This window comes from Mchenga conophoros, linkage group LG9 (genome assembly GCF_057382185.1).
Source record: "Mchenga conophoros isolate Kocher_MC1m ecotype Shallow Benthic linkage group LG9, M_conophoros_male_GT1.1, whole genome shotgun sequence".
NCBI classification, from domain to species: Eukaryota; Metazoa; Chordata; class Actinopteri; order Cichliformes; family Cichlidae; genus Mchenga; species Mchenga conophoros.
The window spans coordinates 26,015,442-26,032,061 of NC_140534.1; the positions used below are offsets into that span (position 1 = coordinate 26,015,442).

General features: G+C 41.4%; 1 protein-coding gene across 2 annotated transcripts in view; it reads left to right on the forward strand.

Moving 5' to 3' along the window:
* Positions 1 to 16,620, forward strand: part of lg9h8orf34 (linkage group 9 C8orf34 homolog) — a 69,732-nt gene that overhangs the window by 3,916 nt on the left and 49,196 nt on the right. For both annotated transcript variants that reach the window (XM_085287251.1, XM_085287252.1), the window contains 5 exons: positions 11,153 to 11,297; positions 11,594 to 11,725; positions 13,604 to 13,723; positions 13,963 to 13,991; positions 14,853 to 15,016. In XM_085287251.1, the coding sequence (XP_085143377.1) occupies positions 11,153 to 11,297; positions 11,594 to 11,725; positions 13,604 to 13,723; positions 13,963 to 13,991; positions 14,853 to 15,016 (590 nt within the window). The remainder of the gene's footprint in view (positions 1 to 11,152; positions 11,298 to 11,593; positions 11,726 to 13,603; positions 13,724 to 13,962; positions 13,992 to 14,852; positions 15,017 to 16,620) is intronic.

Here is a 16,620-nt window from a genome sequence, read left to right on the forward strand (position 1 = left end):
ATATTTATTGAAGAGCCTTTCCGAACGCAAGTGTACAAGTTTGTTATGGAAATAAAAGACGTCCTTTGTCTCCATTAAGAGTCCTCTTACAATATTGGCTATGTATGTTTAAGTCCTCCCTCCCTCCTTGAACTCTCCGATCTGTACCAATCTACCCTTGGCTTTCATGTTGCATAAAAATCCAACTTCAGCTTAATTTTTTTCCTCCTAAGGCAAAGCGCCATCACTCCTTCCTCATACCCAGCTGCAGTCTTAAACAGTGTGAGTAGAAGCGAGGGTTCATTTACTCGCCCTGATGAGACACAGCTTATGATTTGCCAGAGAATCGATCTCCCACCCCACTAATGAAATAGTTGCTTTGCAGAGATAGCAAGCTGAGTCAACACAGACATAATATTCTTCCAAAACAGTGAAGCAGCCTCTCATAATAACTGAAGTAATTGCTCTCTAACGTATTGTAAAGTGTTTTGGTAAATTGATATTCTTTTCAAACACCTGCCCTTTTCCAATGCCTTAGCAGTTTCACTGCAATGTAACAAATCCCAGTCAGTGTTAGGCATTAAAGCAAGCTGAAGGTCACATGCTCAGGTTTCGTTGTTATACTCGGTATGATACTCCATTGTAAATGCCACTTTTTAAAACTATAAAAGCCCCCCTTTCCTGACATTTGTCAACACACAGGGCTCATTAATTGAATGAAATAATGGGTCTAATTCTTTAATCTTTGCTTTATCGAAGGAGGATCTGCAGGATCTACCTGCAAGCTTCTGACATTTAAACTCGTGTAACACAGTTGGTGTAAAATGGTGCATTCTTTGCCTTTATCAGCAGACGGTGTAAAAAAACCCGCTCTCATATTCCTCCCCGCTGTGATCTGTCAATCATGTCTTAGCCGATATAATGGTTCTGTTGGAACTGTGAACTGATGGATCATGTAAATGTTGCCTGGATCAAAAAAATGTCACAGCATTGAACTGGAAACTGGTGTAACAGTCAGATGTTGAAATACAGCCCTGCTCTGTGAAGCAATTGGGGTCTGACTTTTTCTCCTTTGTGACTTTAATAGCTTGAATACAGGTTTGACATGAATTGAGTATTTGTTATAGTTTAGAGGCTGCTGTGATTGCTCGGCGATATGATGTAGACTGTATTTAGTGTGATTTACATACATATTTAATTAAATAGAACAGGTCTGGATTGTTCACAACAGTGTTTAGAAACTTGCAAATGGAAAATACTGTTGCTTCTAAAATATCGGCGCAACACGAATGCATATAATTTCTTTGAAGTTTGTGTATGTATTGCTTTCATCATTCATATGCCTTAAAAAAAGAAGATCAGGTTCAATTAGTTCTACACAGTGAGAATGACAGATTTGAAATCGATGACTGGGGAAAAAAGAACACCCGTACTGAATTTGCACTTTGTTTGAGCCAATGCTTTGGGTCAAGGTGCAGGAATTTAAACGAGTAGGCTGCTCAGTTTCTACTTATTGGTGTTTCTGCTTCGAGTGAAGTTAAATGACTTTGCTTCTCCCTCAAGATTTCTCTGAGTGAACTGTTTATCCGTTCACGTAGAAAAGTTCCACTCCAACTTGCTCAGCTGTGTAGTTCTGCTAATGTGCTGCGTCCAGGGTTTAAGAAGTCCAGCCCTGCAGTGCTGTTAAGAGGTCAAGTAGGGCTGGGAAACACGTATATGCACAGACACACACCACCTGACCTATTGATCCACTTCCTTTGGAGATAATTTACTGGACTCTGTGTGATTGAGTGTTTTGCAGCTTATTTTTCACCAACATTATTACCAACATCCCTCATCTTTCTGTCTCAGTGAAACTTTAATATTTCTTGTTGGCCATAAACATACACCTAAACTTAATAAATATGTGTTCACTGTGTCAGACCTGCATTTACTGTGATTTCTTCCCATTTCAAGATTATCTACACTGTATAGGAAAACCAAATGGCAGAACTCAGGTAGATAATTGCTGTTATAACATGTTAAATGTTCTGCTTAATTGCAGGTAAATTAAAGTGCTGGACACTTTAGAGCATATTATTTATGTTATTGTCCAAAATTGAGCCACTACAAACCTGGAGTCCTGTCGCGCCCACTTAAGACACTGAAACAATGAAACAGTGCATATTCACACAATACAAACAAATACTCTGAAATAAGACTTAATAAAATGCTTAATAGTTAAAGACCTAAAATATTGAATTGATTCATGTTAATTGAGAGCCATCAGTCAAAAAGTAAAAAAGTCACATAAAATTTGATAAATTACAATATTAATTTACATTGCTTGATCTTAATTACTTTGAGCATTTGACTTTACAATGGAACTAGGACTGTGAGATGTAACCCAAACCTCTTTATCCTCAAAGTCAATGTGTTGAAAGCAAAAAAAAAAAAAAAAAAAAAAATAGGCAAGCATAAAGATTTGTTTGACAAGGGCCAAATTGCAATGACTAGATGAATGGATCAGGGTATCTTCAAAACTGCAGCTCTTGTGGGGTGTTCCTGGTCTCCGGTGGTCGGTATCTTAAACTGGTCCAAGGACGGAGCAGTGATGGATGGCCAAGACTCGTTGATGCATGTGGGGACCAAAGGCTAAGGCTGAGTAGTTCAATGCAACAGATGAACTACTTTAGCTCAAATTGGTTAGAAAGGTGTCAGAAAACACAGTGCGTCACAGTTTAATGCATGTGGGACTACTTGGTATTTGAGTTGACCTAAGTCATAATTTGCAAAGTACAGTTTTCTGGTCCATGTCATACTTTTCATAACCAAACAGCATCCGCCCTACAGAGGTAGAACCTTTGTCTCACCTTCACTCTCTATGCTGATATCCATGTTTCTGCCTGCATCCGTTTCTTGTAAGACTGCAGAGCTGTCATTCAAATGATTAGAAAATGCCTTTAACAGTATATTTTGTAAAATCATTAAATTAACTATAAATTAGAACACAGAAGAACATTGGTCTTATTTTTTAGGAATGTGTATCATAGGTCAGTCAGATCAGGATTTAATATAATTGATATTCTTTGAACTTGGATTGCTGTCTGATTTCTTTTCTTTCAACTTATTTTTTCCCTTTCAACAGGAAATAAGGTCAGTATTTTCTGCAATGTAACAACGAGAGAGGAAAGGACTTGAACAGAGAACACAGGGGAGGCTTAGTAAATGTCCAAAGTCTATATTTTTAGTCAAAAATAAGCAGTGATCATAGGAACAAGGAAGGCAGCAAAGTAAACAATCCAAGTAGGGAGCAGGCAAAAGGCAAATCCATAAAACAGCCCAAAAAGGTCATACACAAGAAAATCAATGACTAAACATGAGAAATAACAAGAACACTAGAAAACAAGAAAAACTAAGAAATGCCTGGAAATCTTGACATGGTGAAAGTAAGACGATCTGACAGGGAACATACAGGAACAGCACATCCTGCAGTGAGCAGCTCACTGATGGGAGATGGGTGAGTAATTGGCAAATAGGGAACAGGTGTTTGGGGGGCGGGGGGGAGACTAATCAGGATGTGGCAGACAGGAGGGAGAGGGTACCGTCAAATAATCCAAAAAATGACCTCCTACCTCCTTTTCTAATCACTTTGAGCGAGAACGTCATGGGGTTAAGCAAATTTGTGAAGAAAAATTCAAAAGGACTTTCGGTGCTCAGAGAATCTGACTAGACTCCTTAATCCTTTATCATCCAAGTATCATACAGGTCACCTGGATGTTTTTTGTAATTTTGGCTGTAAAATTACAAAATAATTCTCATCTTTCAGGGACAATTTTAATTTTCTCTTTAGATTAAAATTGTCGAGGAGTAAGATCATGTGACGAGCACATGGTAAAATCCAGGTGGAGCTGACTTTTTTACAGCAAATTTCTTCTATTCTTTCCCAAAGCTGTTTGCATTTCATCTCTAGCACAAATGATAACAGCGTTACGGCCATTTAACGAGCACTTGTAAAATAGGCCAGTGTGACATATCGAAACTACAATATACAGAAGACGGACTACAAAACATAAATGTTACTTCATCCATTACAGTGTTGTTTCATCTAGGTCGAATAAACAAGAACATCGACAAAAATGTATCATTAATTACAAAGGGTGTAACTTTAAAGAAAACACATAGCTTAAAAGATGAAATATATCTTATTTCCTTGTGTTTCCTGCTGGAAAGTGATCCAATTTAACTCCTTTTCTTCTCTTTATTTTGGATTTCTGTAACTTCATTGAAACCCCTCCGTCTGTCACTTAGCCAAACTGACCTGAAGCAAAAATTAATGAATGATCATCCTAAAGACTGGTGATGCAACAGTGGGTATTACTAAATATTTAGCATTAATTATCAAAAACACTCTGTATATCATATTGCATACGGTCCAGTATGAGAAGTGAGTCGCTTTGATCATAAATCCAGATAAGCTCGTTACCTTACATCTTCAAGACTAAGTATAGCTTCGGGTTTTCTACGCTTGCTCTTTTGGTTGTAGTTTCAGCCATTTGTATGCACACATGTTGGTGGGTTATTACAGCATGCAGACACAGATCTGCTCACTTTGAATCATTTTAAGTAAATGTGTAGGCTTGGTAAATACCTGTCAATTAGGAATAAAATGATTTCCTTTGGTAATTTATTACGACACCGTGAGAAAATTGAAACAAAGCCTTTTTTCCCTTTTGATGTCTGGCTGGTAGGGTAAGTGATTCATTTACAAATGAACAGCATCAAAATTCAGGGGAGAGAAGGTTAGGATTGGTTAAATTGCATCATAATGTGCCAGAGAAAGTGCTGCAGCATCCGTATCAATTAGACGTTATCTTTTTCTTCAAACTCTGTGATGGTCTTGAGTTTGGTAACTTGGTGTGACAGATGTGTGGTCATGCACGGGTTAACACGGCTTCCCCTCAGGCACAGTTAGAGTAATTACCACGAGACAGGCGGCTCAACACACGGCCCAAGGCCAGGTTGGTCCTGAGGGAGTGCAGGATGGGGACAAAGAGGGAAGGTAAAGCATTTCTGTGGTATCTGGAAGATCGAGCAGGGACACGATGAGTGAAGTCCAAAATGAGGAAGACTTAAAGCGTGCAGTGTTAGGCAGGGGGAAGGAGTATCCTTGTATTTGTAAGAAGACAGGAAACAATCAGGAGAGAGAGAGAGTACAGTGGCTCTGGTGCATGCTAATAAAGATATCACGTCCATTTCCAGCCCGCTGATCCTGGGGGCTTACTGATGTGTGAAGCTGATAGTCATGCTGGTGGTGTAGGAGAGCTGATCATGTGATACAAAGAGCCTTGACAGTTGCCCTCTGTTTGTTCAGCTGGTGACTAATGACCATGTGTGTACAGTGTGCAGACACTATCAGTGCTCATACTGTATGTATTTCTATAATGTGTGTGTTTTTAAAGGTTGGAAAGACAAAGTTCATTTGGCTGTTTGTCCATTACCTTTCCAGCTCAGCTTTAATGTAAATGATGGCGGAAACAATCCACAGTGCTCATTCTGTGTCTTCCCAACTTTAGCTCTAACTAGTATTAGTTGTCCCCAATTGTATTGTGCTACACAGTATGTTATTTTGAAGAGGATAATCTACACACTGTTGACGTAGAGCTGGCTCGTGGATGAGATCCTTGAGTGATGGCGATAAAAAAGTGGCAAACTTGGGACGATACTTAAAGAACAGCAGTTCTTTGAGTGAAAATGGCGTGTTGATGCCAGAGATCAGCCAAAAATGGCCAGACTGGTTCGAGGTGATAGGAAAGCAACAGAGAAGACCATCTCTGAATGAAACAGATGGGCTACAGCAGCAGAGGTCCACACTGTGTCGAAAAACTGACACAAGAGCTCACCAAAACTTTTGAACAATAGAAGATTCTGCTGCAGCATTCAGCTGATAGAAGCTTGTCTAACCAAAATCAAAGCACGAGTCCATCCTGGCTTTTCTTACGAGTTTAGGCACATGGTGGTGTAATAGTGTGGGCAATATGGGGCAAAGTGTCCCTAATAAAGTGTTCAGTGAGCGTAGTAAATAAAATTCAGTTTTTCTGATTTTTCAAATGCTAGGTAGTCTTGTGACTGTGTGAAGTTGATGTGTAGTTAAAAAGATATACAAAAGATACCCAAGAAGTTTGCAAAGAAGAGCTTTGTGAAGAAAAAGTGTTTCTCATATAGAACACAAAATACATTGAATGCAGTGATAGTCATAGCAAGGCCTCTGTGCGTTTCGTTTTCTATTTTAATTACTTGATTGCTGTGCAGCAGAAAGATCGTCATGTAGGTTTTGAAAAGGTTAAGTCACGTATAAATGTTGTGAATAAATCTGTTCCTGTGGAACACAGCAAGCACCACAGATAATTACCAAAAAGATGATAAGCAAATTAGCATTTACACGCTTATTTTATTGTTATTAATCCAACAGTATCGGAAACCATACGGAAATAAATAGAGGGTGATAATAATTGCTCTCCCTAGTTGCAGAAGTGCAGAAGTGACAGAGAACAGTAAATGGCACAAATTAAACTGCAGGAGAAACAAATGCAAATGGAAAGGGGAAAGATGTGATACTGGAAGATGTTTGATTGAAAATTGCTTTGGCAAATTTTGTCAATCCAACAGCGCCCTACAGTGAAACCGGTCAAACATAATCAGCAAATACTCCGCAAGGACAAAGCAAGTGAAGGGTGCATATCAGCGAGGAAGACGAGAGCAGTTTTATCTGCTGGTTCCAGTCTGGCCAGGTGACATTGCCTCTCCTGTAGTCTCCTCTTCCACATGATCTCTTCTGCTCTTGCCTTCCTGCTTATTCAGGGTTTGGATGTCTTCCACCGGCACATCTCTTGCTCTCCCTCTGCGTGTCTTCACCTACGTTGGCTCTGAACTATAAAGACACTCACATGTCACCTTAAGTCACCTGTGATATGACTTTGCATTGACATATTTTATTAACAGAAAGAATAAGTAAATCATTGGCAGCCATTGGCCTCTTCTATAGGTGACAGGGACAGGAAGCCCTCCAGGGAGTATTGGAGGAGCTGTTTCTGCAAGTCCGGAACATGCTGAAGGTGACACTGATTTTATTCAAGCAAGCCTGAAATAAAATGTGTAAATGTGCTCTATACTGCTGAAATCCTCTTATGTCTACCCTCATACTTGCAATACAGACACACTGCGCTTGTCTCAGTAGATATGTGAATAGATATACTTCCTCTTTGGAACACAGACATCACAGAAAGCCGACTCATGCAGAGTAAGTGTTGTGTGCTGCAGGCTCAGTGTCTCCTTGCATCCATAAATCCATAGCTCAAATAGTCCACCAGGAGTCTACAATGGCTGAGGAGGAAATTCATCAGCTCACAGGTTGACAAAAAAGAACTAAAGCTTAGGCAAAGTCGCTTAAATCACAGAGCTTGTGAAGCAGCGTTGGCTCTGTCGGTATCTGGTGTTTTTTTTTTTTTACTTCAGCCTTTTTTATTCTTGTCCGTGTTCTTTGTGATTCCGTCTTTGATTTGCACAAGAGAAATCATTATCCAAGTGTCCAAGGTAACAAATGGAAATGAACCCCTTGGGACTGGCAAAATTTATTATACTGCAACCGACACTTGAACCGCGTGGATACTCTGTGTCACCAGAGTTTGAAGATTTGTCCTTACCCACCACCCTGGTAGAGTTCTCTCTTCCTGTCCTCTTTCAATGCCACCGTCAAAACTGTCTCAGCCTGCTACTCGTGCACGACCTCCAGAACTTTCTCTTTGCCCTCCTCTCTTATTTTCGACTTCTTTCCACTTTTAATTCAGGGAGTTTGTTTAAGTTGTGGGGTATCAGGCATCAGTGAGCGTATCATGACTGCTATTGTCCCCGGAGAGAGTCCTCGAGAGCTTCCAAGGACATGGGTGTCTCTTGGCTGGCTGACAGCTTGTCAATTACTGTGACCGAACGAAACTGCCTGGGGCACGCAGATATCCCGCCAAACGACGCATCTGCACAGATACGAACTGAGACTCCACTGTCTCAGTTGCTTCCGCCACCTGTTGGGCTGCTTGGAGATCACCGCTTCACAGACCGAAACTCTTGGGCACTCTTTAAATCTCTCTCACACATATAAAACCATACGTTAAGGACGATGTTCTGCTGGTGCAAGTAAGTCCAAACCAAATAGTATTAAAGTCAGCTTGCACCGAAAAATGTTGACCCAAATTTGAGTCTACATCTTATTGTGGTTCCTGTCGAAGGAAATGTGATTACCCGTCTAACAGCATGTGCTTATCAAAACAAGACTGGTGTTATTTAAAGCAGCTCATTACCATAGAACGTGAAAGTGTCAGACACGGTTACTTTGCTCCGCTGCATACGTGAGCAATGCAAATGCTTGCATATCCACCGTGCAGATTTAGTGGGATCTGCTGCTTACAGTGTGAGGTTTTGCCTTATTACAATTGTCATTGTAGATGGTAAAGGACGAAGAGGTGCTTTAGCTCATTAAACAGCCATGTGTCATGCTGGAAGCAGAACACTCTGTAGTGCGTGCAATCAATACACGTTGACACAAGAGTGCTGTACAGTACAGACGTGTGCAGAATGCACATGTAGCTGCAAGCTATGGGATCTTTTCTTTCTTTGCATCATCGCTTCCTTCTCTTGTCTGTGCATCCCTGTGAACGCACATCCCACTAAGAACCGTCTTCCCTTTACCCCTTTCCTGCAAAAAGAAATGAACACTTGGGGCACTTAACAGAGTTCTCATCATTTGCTTCCAAATTACAACCTTCAGTAATAGACCTCCTGTTGGTAAGTTAGTTAAATTACCCACAGGAACTACTAAGCAGTAATTACAACTTTTGCCTTGTGCCACTTTTAGAGGTTTTAAACTGTTAGACTATGGTGAGGAGCGCTGCTTTGCTAAACTCTCGGTGCGCTATTCTCTCATGTGGTGCTACTCCTGCAAACAGTGGCGTGAGTTGCCTGTGTTGTTAGGCCTTTACAGAGAGACATTTCAGCATGCGCCCTGTTTATCCATTCACATGCTGTTTCCTGTCAGAGCTGCTGTAGACACTGGGGCAGAGCAGGAATGTCCCCCTGACCAATTACCTGATTAGCTTTCTGAGCACACATAGTGCAGCCAAGACTAGCCAGCTGTAATACACACACAGGCAGGCTCTCTTTATCCTGTCTCTACCTCTTAAAAAAACAACAACACGCACATATGCAAATAAACTCATATTGGCAAATGCATACCAGCCATCAAAGCGTAGGAAAATACAATTCTGCTAGGTAAGCAACTCTACAGTGTATCCTATCACAAATACTTAAACACACACATACACACAGACGCACTCATTTTATCCATACATTACTGCCAATTCACTGCAGTCCACTAATGGCTTCTCTGCTTCACTGCAGTAGTCATCCTGAAGTCAGCCTGAGCTCTGCTCTGAATGGCTTAAACTGGTCAAACAGAGTTCGTTCTCATACCGTATCGCAGCGGCACACACAAATATACTGACAGGAGCAGACATATGCTCATTTCACTGCACCCATCATATTCAAAGGGACTGCTATTCCCTATAGCTGTGATATAAGAGTTTCGCTCTGTGGTTTTCTGTAGGTGAAGAAAAATAAAACCCACTTCTGCGCTTGCATTTGTATCGTAGCTAGTGTATTAAGAAGTGTTTTGGGCAGTGTTAATATTTTTCTGTTGTTGTGTTTTTTGTCAGTGTGTGTGTACAAGGAGGGAATGTGTCGTAAACGGGTAGGACGTGATTAGTTTGAACATGATCGTTCGTTTGAAGCAGTTCCCATCATGCGTTTGAAGGATTTGAAATTAGCATGCAGAGTGAGATATGGCCTCCACCCTCAGCACCTGTTACTGTGACTCCCACCAGTGTGTTTTTCTCTCTTTTTTTTCTGAGGTACACTTCTTCATTTTCTGCTGCTTTTTTCTCAAAATGTCCTTATTCAAAAATGTGAGTTTATCCTTATGCTTACATGTAATATCTGGTCGCTCTTTCTACATGAACAACCATCCGCGGAAGTCTTGTGCACGCCACTTGTGTCCGTGTGGTTTCCATTTTTAACTTAAGCTGTGAGTAAATAATTGTTTCGGTGTCAAACTGATTGGAAGAGCCTGCAGTGCACCAAGTCAGGAGCACAACTAGGAGTTGTGCACTTTTTGTGACATTCACAGGGTTGTGCACCTTATATTTGTCAGACTGCCAATGCCAAGTTCCTCTCTAAGTGTCAAAACTATCTAGGCATGGGTGATATATTGAATTTTATAACTGGCTGCCATCATCATATCCGTGGAGCTTTGTGCAGCACTGAGTCAGGTCTCCGTGGCGCTATATTCGCTAGTCATACTTTAAAAATTTATATTAGTCTGTGTACCATTGTCAAATGCAGCTCAAAAAGAAAGGAAGGGGCCACCTTCTCATACTTATCAGAGATTACAAATATATACTGAGTTATTGGCAGACTAATAAGTCAGTAAAATGAAATCTAACCCTCAAAATACCTTGAAAAGTCCCATATGTCACTGTGGGCCTGCTGAAAGTGTATTATACACAATACTAACACAACGATTGCTCAACACCTTCTCAACTGTGCAAATGCACGTGGTCAGAATAACACTTTCAGGCTGCAAACTTTGGAAAATCACCAGATGTGATGCTGGAGAAAAACTTGCGCCTTCATTTTGCTTTCTCTGGTATTCTAGAGCATTTTTTAAAAATTGCCCTTCATATTTCAAATGTTACTCAGCGAAAAGGCTGCTGAAGAACACCCTTGATTCCTGCAGTGTTTATTTACTTGTATACTTATTTGCCTCATCTGATTTTTAACAAGCTTGCAGACATGTTTTACTAATAGACACGGAAGGGAACTGCTCCATGTCTGTAAGGAAAAACTAGTACCATCTTTTATTATTTAAAGACTGTGATACCGGGCTTGGTATAAATCTCCACTTGCTGGACGCGCACACTTGCTTTGAGTGATTTCAACTCCAAAAAACTCCTGGGATGCTTCTAGGGATTGATTGTGTTTCTCAGCATCAGCATGGCCGATACTCCGCTTGCTCGGACCTTCTCTCTCACTCTTGTTGCAGTGCCACTTTTGCTCTAATGGCTCTCTGCTTTGCCCTCTTCTCTAGGAGTTGATGACCAAATTGATAACTGAGACTCCAGACCATCCAATCCCTTTTCTCATTGATCACCTGCAGACCAAGCAAGACAGCCCTGGCAAGCTACACAGAGCTTTCTCAGGTTCTGCTGCACTTTGGGCACAGAGCTCCCCAGGTTGGTGCACACACACATGCAAACACATTATACATATGCTGCATGTCCCCTGCCTTTCTCTCGGACCTGGACGAACAAAACTCCCTGTCTACCCCGCAAAAAAAAAAAAAAAAGAGTTTAATATATTTGCCCTTGATTCATTTTAGCAAAAATGTCTCCTGTGCTTTGCTGTCATTTATGGTTGCGGTAGACACACACAAGAAGAACAAAGTATTTGCCTTTGCACATAGTACCCCCAGTTCATGATAAATAGTCCTATGATATGCTGAACATAAATTCAGACTCTTTCCTGACAGAAAACAAAAACACTCGGAGGGATTACATCAACTATGAAAAGCCGTGGCAAATTCACCCAAAGAAGCCAAAAAAATCAAAGAGCGACCTTGCTGTTTCAAGTATCTCTCCGCCTTCACCAGAATCCAAATCCCGTAAGTTTAATTTTTATTTAATCTTTACTTCTTAAATTTTTTCCTGGTTGTGTTACTTACACATGCACACCCGGACACACATAATCCATTTTTAAATGTGAAGCAGCACTGTTTTGATACCTGTTGATATCGGTTGTTTCCCAATTACACGCTCCATTGACTTTAATCTCCATTTTAAATTTGATATAATTATGTCTAATTAAAGTTAGTCACACTGTATAGTCCAGTGTCCTCCTTCCAGCCTTTCAGAGCCCTGCAGACGAGTTCATTATTAAGGACCACCTATTATAGCCTACACTTACTTACAGCCGTGCACTTCTACGCACTCTAAAGAGGGATTCTTCACAGACTTCTTGGGTTCATGCAGAATATATGAAAATGATTTTCCCGGGTTAATTTTAGCTGTGGTGTTAGAATGAAGTATGGCAATTGAGGCAATAAGAATAGGTCAAATGGGTATCAAGCGGCGCCACAGACTTCTTCAATAATGTAACGCTGTGCTCTGTCATTGCCAGACCGAGTCTATTTTAGACTATGTTAGGAGCATTGCTCACAGTCAAGAGGATGAGGGTGTCACGAGAACCTCGTGAAGTCCATAAAAGAGGACGAGTGAACGGGAGAACTGTGCATCAGCATCGAGGTTTGGTGTGTTAGCAGCATTCCTGTTGCCCCCTTCAGAGGAAGAAGCTTTCAAAGCTAGATTTAACGTCAAATCACATTAAAAATACATGCATAGGTGTTTTGGCATGCACAGCTTATGAAAAATTGAAATCAAAAGAACTGTCTCTCATCATTATTGCACAGTTTGTATGCAGGAAGCCGGCACAACAGCTGTCAAAAACATACTAAAGGTCCACTCACACGCTGATCAAAATGAATCCCTCTTCCTTTTCTGTGCACTGTTTGGCAAAGGGTTTGGCCTCACTTGTGCCTGACTGATAGTTTAATGGGCAGATCCAAAGAGAATTGAATTCTTAACCCCTAATCTAAGCTATTAAGATGCAGCGTAGCCCTTTGCTGGGGCAGCACCATCACACAGAGCCACGCATAGGAGAGAATGACACTCGTTGCCGGAAGTAATGATTCCCCCCCCCCCCCCTCTCATGTCTGTATTTGGCAGACGAATTTGCTGTGTGTTTACAGTTGTTAGAATGCCAAGCAGCTTAGTCAGAGCGAACAAGTGCAGGGGAAGGCAGATTGTAGCTGCAGCGCTGACAAATATTCGCCCTCGAGTTTATTTGTGGGGAAACAGACCACTCACTTTCTGCACCTGTCAGGACATATTAGTTTCATTCAAACATGCATCAAGTTTAATCCAAATTCCTCTCTATAGTTTTCAGTGTGTTTTCAGAGACTGAAGGCTGGTAGATAACCGGCACATTTTTGGCACATCTTCACTGTTACTTGATGTTGATTTTCCGTCCAGCTGTGTTTGAGCATAAGAACGTTTGATATGGATGAACGAGTAATCCGTCCTCTAAAAAACAATATTGCTCCTTGCATGTCTGAGTGAGACCGCCAAAAGCTTTGGAGCGCTGCTAGGGGACTGTTTGAGTTATTTTGTTATTTTGTTAATCAAAGAGACTGACAGACTGACAGACACTGTCCCCTGGCCTCAGTCCAGTCAGCTCTCTGCCTCTGGAAGCCACTCTGTGACTTTTCTGCCAAAGTTTCCATTTCACTTCATCCTGCAGTAATTCACAAAGTCGTGTTTGGGCAAATAGAAAGTCAAGCAGGGGTGTTTGCAGATTGTAGTATGGTTATTTGGACATTTCATAGGGTCAGTTCTCATCCATTTCATAATACTCACACAAAGTGGATCTGCAATGCTTTCGGATGCGCTGACGTAAATTGCATGTTTGCTTCTGTGATGTCCAGTGCCTCGGTCAATCGAGTACCCGCCCTGGGACTGGAGGGAGAGCAGGGACTTTGATGAGCTCAACCACATTTTGCAGGAGAGCAAGAAGCTCGGCAAGGCCCTGGAGAGCCTGTCGCGCAGTGAGTGGCTGCAACTCAGCAGAATGCATGCTTACATCATACTCAGCAGCATTTAATACATCTTAACATATAGAACTAAAGTCTAGACCTTTCTGTAAATGTCACTGTTAATCCCGAGAAGGAACCGGATAGAGCAGCTTATCTTACAGGCTCACCACTAAGCTTAGAAGCAGCCTAAGCTGGGATGTAAAACCGTATTAGATGCTTCTGTGCTTTAAACCATTTTCTTCTTTCCTCAGGCATCGCCATCTCTGATGAGCTTGACCAGGTAGATATTAACTAGCCGGGAAAATAAAACACTCCTATATTGACACTAGTTTGGTCTTCCTCTCATCACCCCTGCTGAATTACTCATGCTACATCAAATAAAAGAGCCAGATTTCTTAACTTTCACTTGCTCAACAGAGCAGCACAGACATCATCTTTTTCTGATGATGAACTGCTATCTCAAGGGATTGATATTCGAGAGTGATACTTCAGTAAAGCATGTCCTCCATCTCCCTCTCCCTTGCCCCTTCGTTGTCGATCTTACTCGCAAAGCTTTGTCTGCGCTCTGCCTTTGTCCTCGCCTGGCCCAAATTCCCTCCCGGCACAATAGTGCAGCGGCTGCTCAGGTTGGAGATGCACAGATCGATTTTGAAAATGTTGGCTCTGAGAAATACAGCATATGTTTTGACAGGGAATTTACTTTTTGCTCAGCGCACCATGTCCAACATCCTTGGCTTATAGTCCAGAGATTTTCCCTCTTTTCTGTGGAACAGAACAGGGAATGAATACTAAATACCTGCTGAGATCGTGCAGAGACAATAGAATTCCTTCTGGATTTTGTGAAAGATGAGGATAAGTATTTTTGCTTTTTGCACACTGAATCGTGCAAATGTGTACAGAGGCTGCTTGGGAGGCAGATATCAGACAACACTCTGCTCTTTTTCTGAACTTTATTATTTAAAAAAAACTCCATTATTATTATAATTGAGGGTTTCTTTTTGAATTAAAAGTACACAGTGTTAAGATAGAGATTCATAGCAGTTCTCTGACTCCTCTCACCTCTACCTCTGCTTCTTTTCATTTTAATCTTTCCCTTTCTGTCTGCTACTTCCTGCTGTTTTAATATGCATTTCTGTTTTAGAACTTGGTGGGATATAACGCAGTTCTGCGCCCTCGGGTGGTGGGGGAGTGGGTTGGTCGGGACGAAGATGACGCAGACCCGCTGGCTGCGGAAATGCTGCACCCTCCCGTCCCTCGGTCTAAAACTGAAGTATGTTGGAGTGGAGACAGCAGCCCTGCTGGGAGGTTAGTGATTGGGAATATAGTATATTTGTGACGTCATCTATATGAGTGTATGTGTGCGTCTGAGTCACTTAATGCAAAAAGTTTAAAACTTCAGAAACTTCACAAAGCTCTTGTTGGCTCTTTAAATAGGAGGAGGTAGACTTCTAACTCTGGCTGCCTGAGGAATGCCCATCTGAATGGGTTTGATAATCCCATTTCAAAGGCGCGATCAAACATGCTTGCCATGATACTGCTTCAACCCAATTTCAAATTAAAGCTAACCTCATTTCTGTGTCCTCAAGGCCAAGAAATTTTCTGCTTGTTATTTTAAAAATGGCCCGTTTATGACAGTATAACTGTGTCGTGCGTTGCATTATCAAATCATTTGTCATCTTTAAAAAAACCCTTTAAGTTCCAAGTCAAGTGGACTTGGTTGTTAGATGAGGCTATTGCCCTGTGTGTGTGTGTGTTTGTGTGTGTGTGTGTGTGTGTGTGTGTGTGCGTGTCCACTCATGCGTATGTTTTTCTATCTGGTGGGGACTTTTACCTAACTGCTCACTCATCCATAAGGACTTTTGTCACTAAGGGGACACAAATTATGGTCCCAACAGAACCGGATATATGTGTTTGTGTAAATGAGATGTTATGTATTTTCCTATGAGGAGTGTGACAAACTTGTGGTGCTGTGTGAAAGCCACGGAGAGATGTGTCACTGTGGGGACAAATATTCTGCTTCTGGGAATGCATTATGCCAACAAGTTACCCCCCACATGGATAAGACAAGGGCTGCGCATGTGTGTTAGTGCGCACACACAAGTGCATGCATGTGCTTCTGATATGACAAATTAAAGGAGGAATGGATATAAAACCATAAATCATGTTCAGGCCTGAGCTGACATACACACAGTGTTAATCTCATTAGGTTACTGTATGGGTGGATTATAGGGAGAAATCACTTAGTTTAAACACTGAGCTGGGAGATAGGGATGTGTGTGTGGGCTCACTGATGAGCTCTGCTCTGTGTGCGTGCGTGTAAGTGAGATGTTTTGTATTTACCTATTAAGACTGTGAGAAACGCGAGCCGCTGTTTGTTTGGGATGGTGTCGTGTCCCAATATAATCACAGCCTCTTCTCTCATTAACTACAGGAGTACCTGGCTCATCACATAGATCATTTATATCAACTCTTAATTGCATTTACTGGGAACTTGCTCCCTTATCACATTCTGTTTGGGGATCCACATCACTTTCAATTACTCCAAGCAGTTTTCTGACCCAGCCTAGTGTCATGTTTCTATTAAAAGTCATAATACTAAATGACATAAAATTTCGTGGCTAGAGATTTTTAAATCCACTGGTTAGGTTTATAATTAGAGAAGCTAAAAATGACCACTGATGTAATGGAAAGCTGGCAAAGACTAGCAGTGCCCTCGCTTAAAATCCCATGTGAACTTTAATGGGGCGTCCCTTCATGGTGCTCATAGGCGTTCAGTTTCTTCTTCTTTTGGCTGCTTCCTTTAGGAGTCAGCGGTTCATATGACTTCATCTCCCCCACCCTGCTCTTCTGTCACACCAACCCTCTGCATGTCCCCCATCACGACATCCATGAACCTCCTCTGTGGTCTT